The 18,870-nt window shown below is 35.2% G+C and overlaps 1 protein-coding gene across 8 annotated transcripts in view; it reads right to left on the bottom strand.

The window, feature by feature from the left end:
• Positions 1–18,870, bottom strand: part of CPEB3 (cytoplasmic polyadenylation element binding protein 3) — an 85,093-nt gene that overhangs the window by 42,768 nt on the left and 23,455 nt on the right. For 6 of the 8 annotated variants that reach the window (XM_029958615.1, XM_029958613.1, XM_029958614.1 and 3 more), the window contains exons 3-4: positions 11,662–11,821; positions 639–695 (exon numbers count right to left, since the gene is read on the bottom strand). In XM_029958615.1, the coding sequence (XP_029814475.1) occupies positions 639–695; positions 11,662–11,821 (217 nt within the window). The remainder of the gene's footprint in view (positions 1–638; positions 696–11,661; positions 11,822–18,870) is intronic. The other 2 variants (XM_029958616.1, XM_029958617.1) reach the window with 1 other exon arrangement.

The following is an 18,870-nucleotide window of genomic DNA, read 5'->3' as shown; positions in this document are numbered from 1 at the left end:
GTTCTACGTTATGCTGGTGGTGCTGAACACCCCACCCCCAAAACCCCCCCACATGAGCTATCTTCCAGATCCATTCTGGCAGGTTTTTTGAATGCATATGTTCATGACTGGACTTTTAATTTTGCTTTTATTTCCTGACACAAACAAAAGCAATAATCTCTCAGTGAAGTGCAGTTTTTCCTCATTATTTAGACGTGTAAACATTCTCTCCATTCCTGTCTACATAATGGAAACCAACTGAACAAACTCCATCAGTCAATGTAATTGTATGCAAAACTTGTAACAGCTCATCCCAACAGGAAGAAATATGTCTGGAGAGATATCAGAAAATAAAGTTACAGATTTAACACACACCCCCACAAAAGAGGAAACAAGAGAGACTGTTTGTAATATTATCTATAGCAGGCATTATCAAGCTTCCAGTGAAACACAATGTCATTATAAAGCTAATATAAAGAACCCCCAATTCTACTAATAAAATCAGAGGTGACTGATTTTCAGGACATTTTCAGAATATGCACAAATTTCTATGCAAATATTACCACATATATTTGTCTGGCTGTGCAGCTATATACACAATAAATGTAAAAAATAATATTCAACATGACAATTTAAATCACTAGACATTAACTACTTACTATTAAGAGCCATAATATTGTCTGTTCCTGGATGATGGAAATTTATTCCCATACGCCCTGCAATGTAAGCAAAAGCTATTTTCAATGTTTTTATTTAAAAACTGAACTAAATTAATTAACATGAAAAATTTCTAAAGGTTGGGGTAGGTGAATCTTCCATCTATTGAAGACAACTTCCCAAGAATAGACATTTACAATATTTAACACCACAGTACCTTTAGTGCTATGTACTTAAAATATTGAAAATCACAAAATAAACAGTGAAATAATTCTTTTTAATAAATTCCTTTGCTTTGCACTAAGAAAGTATTATGCTTACCCTTCAAAATAAGGCCTCTAGTTCAAGCTTGCTGCAGTTATGACATTTACAGCTGGCTTCCAATAACAAATACAGCATTACAATACTCCACTTAATGGGTAAAAATAAATCACTATTTTTCATACTACCTGTAGCACCAGAAGCTCTCAAGTTAACAGCTGGAAGGAAAATTCTTACTCTGGTTTTGTATTCTTCCCTAAGAACCTTCTATCTACTATTTGAGATAAGACACTGGGTTGGAGGGAATGTTGTTCTCATGCAGTACCTTCATATGCACTTTGAGAAATATATATCTTGTCCCAAAGGAGACCTAGCCCAGAGAAATCTACTTTTACTGTCAAAGCAAGAAATGAGCCAACAGAAGCAATGCTGTTCAGATTAGTTTCAGATACCATTTAACTGAGCTGAAGTATTAAAAACGTATCCTGAAGAAAATTTGTAACAGGACTTTCTTAATTAAATACCCGAAACAGTTTGAAAGCTGTAACTGGTATTAGCTGTCACTTGGAAAAAGATACAAAAGGATAATTATAGCCATAAAAAAGTTATTTCAATTAAGGTAAATAACTTCATGTATATAATGTCAATCCATTGCATATGCTTTTCATATCTCTATGTCTATGGTTAAGTTTGGGAGCTAAGGAAGGAGGCACTTTACATTTCTTCACTACATGGGCACTCAAATATGGGAACTCAGGACCCACTCACTATACTGAAGCACCAATATAATGGTTATGTTCCTGTACTTCTGCAAACCAAAGTTTTAACACATCAACTCTGGCAAAGCAGAACTAAAGCCAATCCTCTCCAGCATTTTTAGTTCCTATTGATAGTTAAAGCCTCCTTATTTGCAGTCACAGAGACTGCTGTGCTGTAATGAATATTCTTGCTGAACAGACGTGGCATGAAGTTTCAGTACATTTCTGAAACTAAGTCATAAGCAGTTTAAGAAAAGCAAATAAATCTTTTCTTCACATTATAGTTTTTCCTTTTTTTAGAAAAAAGTGTTGCCATAATAAGGCTATGAAGCCAACAGCACCTCGAGAAAGAAGTGGGGGCAGAAGGTAAACAGAATTTCCATTTCTACTTTCCAACTCCTTGAGCAAAGCTTCTTAAAGAGATGATCTTCATTAACTACTTCACATTTCCTAATTACAGACATAATTCTCCTATACATATTTTCACATTAATCTGGCATTGCAGAAATACTAAAGCTGCTACTATTTCAGTTAGTATAACCTTTGCTAAAATATTTCAGAAATCTTGCCAGATGGACATTAATTCCCTTTCCTCAACAGTGTATTAATGACTGTGAGGTTACAAGTATTACTTGCAAAGAGAAAAGGTGTATATACTAATCTGTACTTTTAAATTAATACTTCGAATAGAAAAAACAAGAAACTGATATGAAAAAAATATTCAAATTTGAATGCATGATAGTTGGATGGGCCCTTCTATCTTCCTTTGCTGAAGCTGAAATTCTGCTGTTTGACCAGCTTCAGAAATAGAATCCTATCTGTGACATCTGGGTCTGTTTTTTTCCTCCCTCCAGGCTGTCACTGGACCAGGTGCTGCTTGTGTGACATTTTGTCACCTGCCCTTGGCCTGCTATTTTTAAACAGTTCTTGTCAGCTATCTTTTAAGAGGAGCAGAAAATACAGAGCAGCACAAGCAGAAGGACATGTTCTCACACTGAGCTAAGCCACTGTGCAGGATAATTCTGTACATCTTCAGAGGCCCCTCGTACTACTCTATAGAAACAGATCAATGGAATCCTTTCAAAACACACCTGTATTAAAAGCATTCAAAAGAGACTAGTAATGCAATAATCATAAGACAATTAATTACCAATAATTATACAGCCTTTCATATTAGCTATAACATTTGAAAATCTTGTTGCTTGAAGCAAATTATTCAATTGAAAAAAGAGGCCATATGCAGATTACAAAACTGCATCATTATCTCAGAAAATTGTATTTTTTTTTAATTTAAAGGTGCAGTATAGAAGTGTGAAATGTAATTAAGAATATGTACTTTCAAAGACATATTTAGGTTAAACAGATAAATGAATATTGGAAAACAAACAATTTTAAGAAAAACACATGTATGTTACCTGTGTGAAGACCATACAAACACATATTTCTAATTATAGTTTTAAAACAAAATCTCTAGATAAAAGTTTTACTTTTCAAGATTATTAAGCACATTAAGCAGAATCGCAGAGAAGACAGAGCACAGAAGTTATGGATTCCAGCAGTTCACTGAAATCATAAATAGAAACCCTTCCAGTAACAACATCCCCAGTACTTGTATTCAGTGTCCATCTGCCATTTTCAGTTTGCCTATCTTGGTTTCATAACTATTTACTGAGTATATTTTCAATTACGTGCTTTTATAACATACACTTACAGTGCTGCAGTTAGGGTGCAAATTTAACCACTCTTTTACATCTTTTCAATTCCTAATTTAAAAAGAAAACAAATCCAGTTGCATACTGCTTGCTCTTTAAACATTTCAGAGAAAAAAATGAAGGTTTAATGATACATGTATAGCCCAGGCTGCACTTTTGCTTATTTTATGTCATTAAATTTCTTAAATTATCTCTCCTAATGACATTTGGAGAGACTTTCTGGCTGGACAGCCTGAGTGCTCTGCTGCATGTGCCATATCATGCTTGTCATGGCAGAGAGCCCAATTCCTTTTTAGAGCACATCAAATCTGTGCATCTTCTCTTCTGTATTTTATTAGAAATGAGATGTTAGATGGAACTTGCTTTGTTCTCTGTAGAAGAGTATAATGATCTTGGATCAATTCTGATATCTTTCCAACAACTAAAGGAAGTATACCCTTTCCACATATGAATCTCTTTATTAAATCTTTCACAAATAAACAATGTTTTTAATTGTCTACATAATTTCAAGTTACATGATCAGTTTTGAGACATAATGTTGCTCCAGAAATAACAAACCTAGGTATCAGACATAGTTTTACCACTATTTCATTTTATTTTTTATTCATTCTCTCTTCCTAAGTCCTTTATGGCTTTTTGAACTTGTGAAACCCTAATCAGCTCGTGGACGTGCACTTCACTTACTTGGTGAAGGATTTTTAAAATTACAGTTACTTTTCTCATACTTTTCATATTACAATCAACATTCCAAGAAACCATGTTCATTGGTTATATATTGAGTAAAACTTCTCGCACTATTATACCTCATGACTTTCACCAAGACTGACCACTCCCACCAATTCAGCAATTGGTATTCGGCATAAGATTTGTGAGAAAATAGGAAAACTGGCCTGCTTTTGACCTGTCCTGAACTTTCTGGGAATGAGAACTTCCTCTCACGTAGTTCTTAAGACCACTGTTGATATCAGTTACAAGTTAGGATTACATAATTCAGTGGCAAGGTCAAATGAAACTGGCAACAGGACTAGTTCTGCTATATTTCCTTAGTAATAATTCCTCCTTTATCATTCTTATATTCTCTAGCAAATTATTTCCAACAAAAGGCACTAAAAACTAGCTATAATTACTTGGATGGATAGGTAGCAGGTGGATAGAGCAAAGTTTAGACACTGAAGAGTTGAAAAATCAAAGCAAGACCAGTGCATTATCTCAAACATCTGAAAGAAGATTATCCTTTTGACTCACATGTATTCAGTCAGGAGTCCAGTTAATGGCACAACCTACGGCTCCACACACACTCACACACAGCCCCACCAGCTCAACCATGGGTCTCTCTGACTCACAAATGGCCACAAAGCAAGAGGCATGTGTGTGAACATAAAAGAATTGTCATTATTTCTACCTCAGCAGACCTCAGAACATTCTCTCACCTTTTCCCCCAAAATTACAGACACTTGAAACCGATGCTCAACATACCAACTAACTCAAAATACATGCCCAAGACAATTTCAAAACTAAGAATGTTGTGAGCAAGGGTCTCCATAAAGAATTATAAAAAATAAAGGAAGTTTGTTGGGATTATTTTCCTCACCCTTTTTTATCTGCCATTTGTTCACACCCATAAATTAAACACCTACACTTACAGATCTTAAAAAAAAATTAAAATACTGAGCAGAACAAAAGTAGTATTGTCTGCCAAAAGAGGAATATGAAGAACTATTACTGTATTCACATGTATATATTTTTACTGTGCAAAAACATATTGTGCAAAGTGTATAATTATCAGCTATGAATATCAGTAATAAAGCTTGCTGATACTAACTTCTTCCTATCACTGACTAAGCATATATATGCCATCAGTAGGGAAAGCAACCTATAAAATAAAACAACATATACATTACAATGAAATGCAGTCTTTATAAGTTAATTACACTGCTCCAATAAAACACAAGGGGGTCTTGCATATATCTAAGTAGTATAAACATTTTCAGCTTAAAAAAAGCTATATTTTCAAAATATTATTACTTTAAAAGCAAGACTAGATGAACATAAAGATATATTTGGCTTTACTTGTAAGCAGTAGATAAGAATATGTACACATATACCCATTCTACATGAAGTTCTAGAACTGTATTCAAAAGAGCAATACTGGTATTTTTATTGGTGAGTTTGGGGGGAATAAAGTAAAACAATACGAAAGCAGACTTTTCCATTACCAACCTATGCTAAAACACACAAAACCCTCAGAATAGCAGAGAAGTGGGAAAGAAAAAAAGAAAAAGTTGCTTTAGGTCTTTGTGAGGCCAGTCTTCAACAGCACAATGAAAAAAACAGAAATAAACAGAAGAAAAATTTGATATCCATATTATCACTTCTTAATCTAAACAAAGTAAACAAAAAACCCCACCACTCCTGCTCAAAACAGATTCAGCAGGTTAAAGACAAGAAAATGCTAGATGCCAGTAGCAAATTAAGAAGTATGATCATACTACAGGATCATTGGACAAAGCACTTTTTTAAGGAATATGAACCATTTAATGATCATATTCTGTACTGAAAAAATATTACAGAGGATTTTCTTAAATAAGCAGAGTTTTAAATGGCAACGGGCTGTGTCCTCTAAAAGGATTAGCTTGAGTGGCCTAATTCTAAATACAAATAGATGTGCAAACACATCTATCTGGTCAATCTGTTTTTCATGAACATTTACAGAAAGGGGTCTGATGAGCACTGAGATTTTGGGAAATGCAGGTACACTGCACTTTTTTCTAATGAAAGTGTTGCCAAGAAGCTCTAACTGGGTAGCACCATTTCTAGGACTGAGATGACAACACTTGTTCTATTTGCATGACCTTTGTGTTCAGCTGCTGACTGCAAACACAAATATGATCCATTCACCTTCACTTTTCTCAGGTCATGTGGCAAACTTACTGCTTTGCTTACAAAAAGCTTAGGAACACTTACAGCTGAACAAAATCAGGTGGCATGTACTGAAGTTAATGAAAACCAAAGTGGAAACCTAAAGGTCCATTCTATATTTATTACAACACTGTCTAAGTTGCGTATGATCTTCAAACATTTGGCTGCCAAAAACCATAAACAACATAGTTAATTTAAATGTAAACAGAATATCTTAAATTTTTCTTAGTTTTCATATGACCTGATACAGTCTTTACAACAGCTAAAAAGCAGTAACACAGTAACTTCAGTTTTCTATTACTCAAATATATGGGTGTCATTAAGCACTGAAAATCAAGATTAAAAGTTTCCCCACAGATGCTATTTCTGCCTCTGAACTGTTGCACATTTGTATTCAACATCTCAAGCTCTACTGAAATATTATGACATAATCAACACATACTTTATGTATCTTTATACAGTATGGTATCGATTAAAATTAGTTTTAATAAAGCCTACTCTTGAAGTTCTCCTGGTCCATATGTCGTCTCCAAATACTCATACTTGAAGATGTATCACACTGATACTTCAAAAAAAATTCAGAATTTTCATTAGCTGGGGATTTACAAATTACAAAGTTTGTTTCCACTCTGATTTAGAATAAAACCCAACTATTACTGTTATCTAGAGTAACAATAAATTTAAAATGAATATTTTGAAGGGATATGATTTCTCTCCTCAATATTATACTTTGATTCAGTTTCATGACCTGTCAGTAGCACATGTGCACAGCATATGATCTAACACAGCTGAAATATTTTATTTAATTATTTAAAAATAGAACAAAGGCAGCTGCTAGTTACTACTGATCAAAATATTTTTTTAGATCAGAATGCCTCTGTTTGTGTTGTAATGCAATAGTTTGACACGGATAAACATATTGCAACAGTGACATATTACACCATAGACAGAAGACACTTTGATGTAGGAAAGAAATGTTCTAGTCAGTAATAAGTAGCATCTACTTAGCTGTTCTGATAATTCAGTTTTGCCCTACAGTCTCAGGTCAAATCAGTATGTAAATAAAAAAGGCTATAAAATACTGCAAGTATATTCTTTCCTCATTAAAACAAAACTGTCCCTCATATTTCTGCAGCGTATAATATATTTTATTTGCAACTCAGAAAATAAGTAGGACCACTCAGGAAAAACATCTCAGGAGATATTGAACATTTCTGTCACATAGGCCTTGTTATGACTGACACAGGGAACAACCGGATATCCTACGTCATATACAGTAATTCATCATTAATTAGAAGCAGCTTAACAATTCCTTTCCTGAATTTTCTTCCTTTCTTTTTTTCCACCTTTTTGAAAGAAGAAAAGTATTTGAGAGTATTGACTGAAAGAGAAGAAAAACATTGAAGTTGGTCTTGATGGTAGAGAAAGCAGGGAGGGAAGTCTGACTAACTGTTTTGGGACAAAAGAAAATGAGACTTCCTTTTCCATTAATTTACATTCCTTAAATCTCAAAGCATGAAAATGACAAATTATTTGTAAAGTTAAACAGTTCCCAGACTATGAAGACAGAAAGACAGGAACCTACAGCAGAGTTCCCCTATCTGGCAGGAAAAGCTGAGAAAAAGAAATCAGTTTTAGACAGAAATAAAACAAGAGCTGACACTGAACACCTTCTCCCAAGACTGGGCTCAAGATAAAATGCAACACTGATGGACATGCTGGTAATTTACTAAAGTCCAGAAACCTCAGAGCCAGATATCAAATCTCTCTTACAGCAAAAAACACAAAAGAGAACCGAGTGACCCTGGCTCTCCTGGCTGCAGAGCACCAAGCCAGCCTGCCCACCAGACTGGGTTAGCCCTCGCTCAGTGTAAGTAATTCAATATTGCAAGAGTGAGGATCAGTTCGTTTCTGCTGCACTAACAATCTATCAGACTTTCTCTGTTCCACATTTGAAAGCAACACCCTCCCAAAAAAGTCACTTAATCACATGTCCCCTCAAGGCCAAGTGGATCATGTTTTAAAAAAAGTGACCTGCCTTGGTGATCTTGAAATAAACTCTATTTCCATGGCTGGCAGGACAAACTGACTATACCTCAAATTCAGAGAAGGGTATGAAGCTTCAACTACTATAAACAAGAGGATAGACTCCTGCTTTCTCACCCCAAGCTTCTCCCCTACCTCCTCTGAACAATGCAGAGCATGAGGAACACAGACCCCAAAATGAAAAGAAAAATATCCCAGAACCATTTCAATTTGGTCTTCACATCAGAATCTTTTATGGCTAATCCTCCCACTCACACTCTAATCTAGAACTCTTGTCCTACATCCAAGAGAATCATTTTTTTGTTTCAAGTATCTGCTGGGATGTGAGGGGGCACATAGGCCAAGAGGGGCTATGTTCCAAGCAAAGTTTCAAACTTAGATAAACCACAGGCAATACTTTACTAGTGAATATATAGAGAGACAATACTTCTAAAAATAAGTATTTGATGAAGACTGTTGGCAGCAGCAGGTTGAAATGATCCTGGAATAGCTCCACTGGCTTTGTAACATGCGTTGGAAGCCCTAAGACATGAATCAAATCTTTCTGTATTTTCAAAATCAGAGGATTTGGTACTCATTTTTTCACCCCTTCCATTTAAAAATTTGGATAGTAAAGGTATGGCAAACTGACCTGTAAGTGCTGCTAGCTACAATTGTTTGAAAAAAAAAGGCTCATTTACGAAAAGCTGAACAACTAAAAAAAGTCATTTGAAAGCCATCTCATTATTTTTCTTTGTTTATTTTAAATCAGGATTTTTGTGGCTGTTTTACTTTCTACCTAGAGAAGAAATACCTGCAGAAGTCTAAGAGAGGAAAGTCACAGATGCAAGAGGAAGGAAAGATTTAAAGGGAAAAGCACCCTGTTTACTATGAAAGACAGAGGTGGTAAAATGAAGAGGAACTAGGTCCGAGATTTGGTTAAGTCAATAAGATTCCAGAAAAAGTGGCTGAAATTTTGCACAAGAGGCATTCACACAGGAATGTCTATAAGGAACTGAAAAAAATCAAGCTGAAGCACATAACCAATATATTCAAAAAGCTTCAAGATGAAAATAAATGAAAATGTGAGAATGACTTAAGAAACAAGCAAAAGCAAGCATAATTGATAACTTTCTCAAGGTCATAACAGACTAAAACGTCCTGCTACGTTAAGGGGCAGAGCCAGAGAAGAGTGGGATAAATAAGAAAAAAATCAAGTGGGTTTAGGAGACAACATTAAGCGAAATGCAAGGAAGGTACAGAGAAGGACAGCAGCTCTAAACCTTCTGCATCTTTGGTAGAGAAAAAGCAAGAAGTTGGATGTACAGGAGAAGAGCCAAGACCAATTTTCACAGAAAAAGCAACAGCGAAAATGCAACAAGAAAATGACTTGAGGAATGGATCGATGTTTGCAGAAAAACGGTTTTTATGAAAAGGATTCAGCTAAAACAGTAACATATATTCATTTAACACAGAGGAAGGAGACACTTCCTGCAAGGGAAAATGAAACAGCCACTCCTATGAATATTGCCAGTCATGCTGCATAGTGTGAAAGCAGGAGTAGAGAGGAAAGTGCACACTAGGTCAGGCCAAGGCTGAAGACTACCAAAGTAAGCCCTTCCTGGAGGAGGAAAAAAGAAAAGCAAGCCAGGGAATTAACTATATCATTAGGAAAGCAAACAAACAAACAAAAAAGCAGCTGTGCAGAGACACAGAGAGATAACTAATATCTCCAACAGTTACTGAACTGGAGGTGAGGTAATTAACACGGTAGGAAGGTCAAAGCAGCTGAGCAGCAGTGAATGAGAAAATTAAATAGTTAGAAAGAGCACATTTGTTAAGAGAAAATGTAAAGCTACTGGTCCCACTGGCAAATGGAAAAGTTCAACTTAAACTTTACAATTAATATCCAATCCAATAAAACTTCTGATACCATCTTTCTCCTTTTTTCCACACAGATTCACATGGAAATTCAGTCTTTAAAAAACAAGTCTCCATTTGTATCTTTATATAAATACTGACTAAAAAAAAAATCAGAGTTTTCAACTAGATTATCATATTTACTGTAATAAGATACAATAAATATTTAGCTCTATTAACTAGCAATTTGGATTTTATTTTATATTTTAATTCCAGCCACATATAACACATATCCAGCAAAAATCTCAATTTTGTTGAGCTTGTTTTTGCAAGTTCCAGTTTAACCCTTATTCTGGAAGTCTATGATCAAAACAGACATGAGACAGTACTTGTCATTTTAGACAGATGAATAATGATTAAAGACACTCGAAGGCTACAGCACAGCAAATTTCAACATAACAGTGGAAAGCACAGGCTAGAAGAGAGTACAGAAGCCAGTTCAGTATGGTTGTACAAAAACTCTGTACCCAGAAAGATGGCAAAAGAGGCACACGACTTTAGACCTAGAAAAAATATTTTCAACGTGTAACACGGGAGGGGAGTAAATGAGGCAACTGTGACATCAAAAAGCATGTATACAAGCATTAGCATAGGAAGGGCTATACACAACTGACTTTCTTCTCTGTGTCCTGATTTCTTAGTGTTTAGGAACAATTTCTTGTTCAATACTTCCCTGGTACATGGCTTACTACTGTCTTCAGTCTCAAAAGTCACCAAGAATGCACGTCAGCAAGAACGTGTACCTATTTTTAAACATAACTAAGGAAAGATTAAGACAGAGGAATGTGCAGGTTGATCAGGAATATTTATTCAATGAAATGGTGCCACACCTTTCACTAATCATTACCAGCTAAGTATTAGAAATGGTTTCATCTCCAATGCTACACCTGGTAGAACAAAGGCACTTTAACAGCATAAACAGTCAAAACTTTTCAGCACCTAATAACATCTAATATCTTTTGGCTCCCCCTAACAATTTGAAATCCAAATTAAGATAAATTTGTTTAAAAGAAACCTGAACAACTGTGGAGAGTAATCCTGATACAGTGGTTGTTTTAGAACCCTGTGTAATAGATGATAATCCATACAAGTGTAGTATAAACTTTGAACCAGATGTTGAACATAACAATTGGACTCCAGTCGCACTACACATCTTTTGAAGTGACTGCAGCAAGAGACCCAGTTGTGCAATTTGCTGATACACAAGCCCATGTTTCAGATATGCCAGTTAGATATTATGATTGTACACTTACAATAAAAGTATACATATTTCACCTTATCTTCCTAAAGTAAAGAAGATTATATTTAGATGGGAAAATAGAAGTTTTACATAACTGGAAACTCATTCATTAGCAAAAAGTTTAGAGCAATACTGAAAAGCTGATTTTTGTTTAACACCAAGCAAGCATGGACATATGAATATTCCTAACCTGTAAAATGATTCCTCCACATTATATCAGCGAAACTCATTGGTGGGCCACTGGGAGGGTAGTGTTTACCTTTCAGAGGCTCATGATCAGTCCTTATCATATCCATTAAGGAATTTTCCAAAGAGTGCAAGTTAAAAGTGTCATAGGGCCTATTCCGGTCCTAGAAGAAAAAAAAAGGAAAGAATAAGTGTTATTGAAAAAATAATTTTCTAACACAGGCTCATTTCTTGTTATATAAACTCCAGCATCCAATTCAAATTTCTTCTTGATAGAACTTTTCATCATTAAAAAAAAAAAGATAAATATAAGCCTAGAGTTGTTAAAATCATATCCTTCATTTTGCAGCTGCTGCTTTCCCCAGTATTCCCCTCAGCTATGCAGAGAGGCTTTTAATATTTCTAAAAATATGCATACAAACAATAACTAATTCTAAATATTACCATTTAAATAAGGACTTAGAAATAAACCAATATCAACGTTTACATTGGAGAAGTGAAATTGTTTCAGAGATTTTTAGTTTACAGCTTCATCACCTGCCTTCTGTCACTGTGCTACCTTAATATCAGAGCAAAAGCAATGCTCGAGATGCCAGCAGGCATATTTGTTCCAGAAAGTACCAAGCAACTCTTAAAATGTCTAACATTAATCTCACAGGTTTAAGGAGAATACACTAGGTGCAAGAAAAAAAAAACAACAGGCAAGCTAGAATATGCAACACTTCCACAGTAGGGTTCTCAAAAACCAAGCAAGGGCTTTATTGTTTGAATCTCACATTTTTAATTTGCTGTAGTTCTGCTACTGTTTCATAAGCGAAAGGGGAAAAGAAAAGAAAAAACCAGAATCAATCTTTAGCAGGCCTACTAGAACAACCAGTTTCAAAGTTCAGGAACAATCCCATGGAGGAAACAATCTACCAATGTCCACGTACCTGGCGTACTGTACACAACACGACATAACAGAATGGCCATTGCAATCAGTCTCTTTCTAAAAAAACATTATTTTTCTTATTCCCATCACTACCATTTAAAAAAAAAAAACCAACGGTGTTTCTTTATTACGTTATGCTACAATTAATAAGGAGTGGTATAATATTCTACTGTGTAAACTGAAATCCTCACTATAATATGCCCCCATAATTCCTTGAACAATGTTTTTCACATGCTGGTTACTAGAAGATATTCTTACTTGAAAGAATAACATTTAAAATCCTCAGAGAAGAAGTAGAAATATGCATAGAAAAGGTAATAAAAGTTTTGTCTTAAGTATTATTTCTCTTGAACCCTCTTGTTCTTAGGTTGTCTTTAAATAAAACAAAGGGAGAGAATGAGGTATAAATTAAGGTTGCTTGTTGTCAAAAATCTCATGTTCCCACAGTGGCCTACTCTAAACTGAAGATCCAACTTCCTTTCTCCAACATGCCAATGTTGTATTTCCTGTAAGTGGAATAGCATGGTTTTCTTCACATATTGATTTCATCCATTGAGCATTTTTTGGCAGTCGAACATGATGTTCAAATAATACTACTTGATTTCTGTTAGAAGCTATACTAAGCTCTAAAGTTCAAATGAGCTCACTGATTTCAGGTTTCATTGCTGACGATTTTCAGGTCTTCTACAGCTGCTTAAAACGTCAACATTTGTATACTGTATTTTAAAAAGTACTTGTTCACCTATGCAAGTGGATCAATATACTGGAATATAAAATAAAATGTATACCTATGAAATCTTAAGTAGATCCTGGGGGAAAAATAACCACAAACCAAACAAAAACTCCAAAACAGGTTTTTTAAAGTTTTGTTTTGTTTTGTTTTTTTTCAAAAAAGAAAACTTTATTTCTGTTAAAACAACCCAATTCTTAGTAATATATAGTAGGAAAGAAGAGTTTGTTTTATTTCATATTCACTTTCTTAACAGAAATGCAAGGTTATATTAAAAAGAAAAAGCGTAACTTGGATGTAAAAAAATTCCACTCTTGTGATATATTAGTAAATTTATTAAGTAGAATCTGTATCATTCTCTCAAAGCAAGAATTTTTGTGCCTTTTTCTATTTGCTTTTTTAAAATACATGTACTGTGTATACATAAGGAGGTCAGATGTTTCAACACCCAACTATGACATCTTTTTAAAGAGAAGATATGAAAGCAAACATTCATCTTATATCCTAAGTAGGGGTAGGGAAGTATTTTTCAGTCAGATCAGTCCCCTGATCGGGCTTACTACACAGCTGTAGCAGAGCTGAGCTGGCAAAACCAACGCTGGAGAGCAAAAGGGCAGCACTGCTGCTTTTGCCACAGTAATAATTTATTCCAGCTTTAAGCATTCCTGAGATTATAGTCTTAGAGGACAGAAGGTGTGAGTTCAGAAGAGGACACAGCCCACAAACTGAGTTTAATTGTCCTTTATTAACATACGAATGTTATATTTTAACTATGGTACAACAGCAGCAAATCCCTGGGAGGCCCCACTTTGTTCTAAAACTTCCCAAGGAGCTGAGCACATGGACACATATGAAAAAAGTGAGAAAAAAATCGTAGCATCAAGACAAGGTTAGGCAGGGCAGGTTTGTTAGAACGTCCCCTTTTAAGGGGCATACAAACCTGCAGTATATTTTCCAGATGAAATTAGAGCTACATTGGATGAAGGAAGACCAATTTAATCAAAACCCTTTGCCTAGGAAATTATAACACTTCCCATTATAGTACTTGAGCAAGATAAATCTAGTAAAGGAAATTTTAGACACAACAGATTTTATGAGTATGTTGTGGCACGTACATAAGTATAATGCATGCTGACTACAGATTTTGTAGTGTGGGTGATAAAACAAACAAGTCAGGGCTAACATTCTAGCTCCTGAATAAAAGGGCTGCTACCATTTTTCTTAGTAGCTTTCATTTCAGTAGTAACTCATTTGTAATCAGCAGATTTGAAGATTGTTTCCTAAATTCAGCAATTTCTCCCAAGAAAATTGGTGCTTCTGTACACTCACACACACACACACACAAGATTATGTTTCCTCATTTCTCAGCATGAACAGGTTCTCCTGGTTTTGTGAATTGATACTGTTCCATCTCCCGGATTTGGCTTTTGCATTGTTTCCACAGGCCACAAACCTACTGCCAAACAATCTGAACAACAAAAACAATTCATAAAGGCCCTTAGTAGCGCATGAGAACTTTGCAAGGAAGTTCTGGGACTAGGATTGTGAATGAAAATCGAAATATATATAAAATACACAATGACAAAGCATAGTAAATAACTTGAAGTTTGAAAAATCAGCAAGTCTGAAAAATCTCCTGAGATATCTTCCTAGAGAATACAAAGCTCCTAAGACCTACTTAGATAAACTACATTATGGTAAAAGAGAAATCTCCAGCTACAAGGTACTGCCTTTGGGTACACAATAATCATTAAGTCAGTGAAAGATTAGGTCCAGGCTGCCCATGTTGGATTGTACTTTTGCTGTGTACAGACAGCTACTTGTTAGCTACTAGTGGATACAGTAGTACATATTTTGGTTCTTACAATACTCCGATCTTGAAAGAAAGAAAATGTTCAGTAACAACAGTTCTTAGAGAAGAAATGGTTCCCAAAACTTTAAATTCCAGCCCTTGGCTGGAATCTCTACATTCGTCCATGACATAGACTTCCTCAAAGTGTACATGTTAAGCATTGCGAAAAATGTCACAAAACACAGTGTCTATAATCTGTTAACTAAAAAAACTAAACCCAGACATTAACTGCCAAAAATAACTGCAGAGTCAAGACACTAAAATGAGAAAATACAACAATATGCATTTTACCTGAACTTTATACTTTTGTGCATATGTATTATGCTAGTCTTTATTTACTCAACCATAATAATTATTCAGAGGCCTCCAGTCTCCATCCAATACACATAATGAACCAACTCCAGGAATGAATCAAAACGTTGCTTTGAAGAGGTCTGTTTATCTCCAGGACAGATGCTTGTGTTGCTTATTCCAGGAGATGGCTGAGTTTTAATCAGTGCATCAGCAAATTCCAAGAGGGGAAAAGACATTCTGAAAGTTATCTTAATTATGAAACAAAGGTTACTCAGTAGTACCTGAAGTATGTCATTGACAAGTATGTGTAACATTTGAAATAAAAAGAACTTTTTCCCATTTGCTGTACCCTGTAATGTAGTAGGCTTTCAGACTCACAGCACGGGCATGTAAGGGCAGGGCATACCCAGCACTACCTCAGTTTCCTCCCAATAGATACACAAACCATGTCTTTACTGGTGAGAGAGAAAGATAAAGAATGAGGAAAAAAAATATTATGGATGACAATGCCAAGACCAAGTCTACAGTTACAGCCATTACAGGTGCTAAGTGGATCTCAATACAGCCTGATTTCCTCACTAAGTCCTTCAGCTTGAACAGGTAGGCCTGTGAACTGAAAAAGGAAATTACTGACATATCCCATGGCAGAGACATGAAGAACATGCACCTTGTTCCAAAAACTGAAGCTGTACCATTTTCTTCTGTCTCTGCAGAGGATTATGGCAGCAGAGGCACTTGACCCTTAATTACTGAAGTACAGTTAAAATGTGAAAAGTTTTATCCTGAGAATGTATGTCAGCAATCTAACACATGTTGCCTGAGCCTGGTTATCATCCATACTCAAAATGCTTAACCATGTAACATGCTTCAGGTACCTGGACCTTTCCAAGATACATTTTCCTGTGTCTACATATTTCAGTTCATCTGTTAACTGACTTCCTATTAAGCTTCCAAGCTTCCTATAATCTCAACAGTATTTCAGTTTCAGTAATTTATTTCAGTGTTCTACATTTTCATGCTGCCCTAGATTTTTAAGCTTTCTGCACCACTATGTGGCACAATGCAATCCAACTCTGCTGAGCAATAAGATGGCTTCCACTTACTGAAGTATTAAGTGTTCCCAGAATACCAAAACTCCAGTTAGGGTCACAGAAGTCTCAGCACTTTTGCTTACTAGATTCTTTCTAGACATAAAACATGGTATTTTGATCAGAAGAACAAGATGAGATCCTAGGGAACAGCTAAAACAACTTTGCTATCAATGCAAACTTCTTCACTGTGGTCATTGCTGTTTCATTCTGTGCCTGGATTTGGTTGCACAGGATTGTTAAGTATTGCCAACTAAAGCCGAAGCCAATGGAAGCACAGCTTTGAATAAATACAGGGTAAAATGCCAGCACTGTTTTAAACTGGGCTCACTCACTCTGTTCTAGTACCTGCAGCAGGGGTTATTACTAAGAACACCAGGAAACCAAGTTTGTCTCACTCCAGTATCCCAATCCAATGCAGCAAAAAACAACTGCAAAAAAGTATTATGGAAGTTTGGCTTGGGACATGCTCAGTATGTCATGATGGTGCACATGAATGATCACATACAGCATGCTCTAAATGCTCACTGAGCAGTCTTTAGCTCCTAGCAGCTTCTGCTGTGATGCAATCCCACTTGCATTCTCAATAAAGTCTTAAAAAAAAAATCAAAATATAGGAAATCTGAAGAATATGGTCACGAGCTAAAGTAAAATGATCACTTTGCAAAAGAATAAAAAAACTGTAAATAGCAAGTGTTACTTCCTTTGCAGCTTGGTGCTGGAATGCTGCCAAGAACAACATGACTGACAACACAGATGCACAGAGAACTAGAAAAAACAGAAATTTCAGTAATTTTTTTCCATATATTGGATTTAATAAAAATATGAAATAAACCAAAACAAATAACACAATATAAAATGTAGGTAGGATGGAAGAATAGGGTAAATTTGTCTATGCCCATAGACACAGACATGCTATGCACAGCATGGCTACTTGTACTAATTCTTAATGGCATTTTATTTTAATTCCACTCTCTTTTTTGATCTTCCCAGTGAATTTTGGATAGTATTAAACTAAGCTGGATTTATTGTGTTCCCTTACTGAACAGAAAGGGGAATGTTTTCTTATGTTATTGCTGCTCTTGGAATGTCCACAGAAGACACACATCAACTTTTCATACGATTTTCTTATTACCAACTGTAGCACATTTTATTTTCATAGGTTTCGGAAGTTCACTGGACAAAAGGTGCATTTTTTTAGGCTTGTTTAAAAAGCTTCTAAGAAAACTAAGGAAGTTTAATACAAACATAAAGCAGTATCTAACTGTATATAGATTATGAAAACATTTCCACATAATTTGAAAAATAACATTTCAAAACTCTAGTTAACAATATTTAGTCACCTTGTCTGTGTTATATAAACGTTTATGGTTAACATGCAAGAACTCAAATTCAATCCAAAAGCCTTGAAAACTTGACCTATTCAAGCAATTTTTCCACAAAGAAAGGTAAAGTTGTATTACCCCTTATAAATTGAGTTCTAAAATGTTACAAGGAAACTAAAATCTTTCAGTGAAATGTTTGCAATTTTTTACTTTTTATTCAGATTAACTAGAAAGCAGAAATAGAGATTCAACCAACATTATACAGAATTACAAAAACCAATATAAATTATATTATTCAGTTTAAATGTTCTTTTACTTTGCAGTTGAGATTCCCTTTTTGTACACACTTAATACTTGCTTAAAAGATATATTAAAAAACTCAGTCTTTATAGCCATAAGACTTGGCATCATAATCACTTAAACAGTATAACCAAGTTACTGAATATTCAATATTCGCTTGCAAAGTGCAGGGAAGAAAGTAACTGATATTACCCTGCATTTTCCTAAATGAAGGTGGTAACTACAGAACAGACTGAGGGAAATGCACTAACTGTTCCCCTGGTTTAGGCAATTCATGTTTTGGAGTTGCAAGGAACAAATCATAATATGTCCTACTGGATACAAACTAAACATGCATATATATATATATATAAATTTCTTTCATTAGACCCTTACTAAGCAACTAAGCAGTAGCCTATCAACTGTGTTCTTTGAAGCACTCTTATTTATTCTTCCAATGCAGACTTTTATAATATGCCAAGCATACTACTTATATGATCACTAATGTTATTTCTCCACCTCAGATTCAACAACAGTAAAGCACCTACTCCAGTGCTCACATCACCTAAGGTAATGCTCCAATGGGGAACACCATTTGTCACGAGGGAAAAGAAATATAATAATTTTGCCATGAAAACAATTAAACAATGTGCTTTAAAACCCCAAACAAATAAAAAACCCCACAACAACAAAAAAATCGGGAGAATCTACAAA

Source organism: Manacus vitellinus, unplaced genomic scaffold (assembly GCF_001715985.3).
Source record: "Manacus vitellinus isolate BGI_N305 unplaced genomic scaffold, ASM171598v3 scaffold_15_pilon, whole genome shotgun sequence".
NCBI lineage: Eukaryota > Metazoa > Chordata > Aves > Passeriformes > Pipridae > Manacus > Manacus vitellinus.
This window is presented reverse-complemented; position numbering and strand designations above follow the sequence as displayed.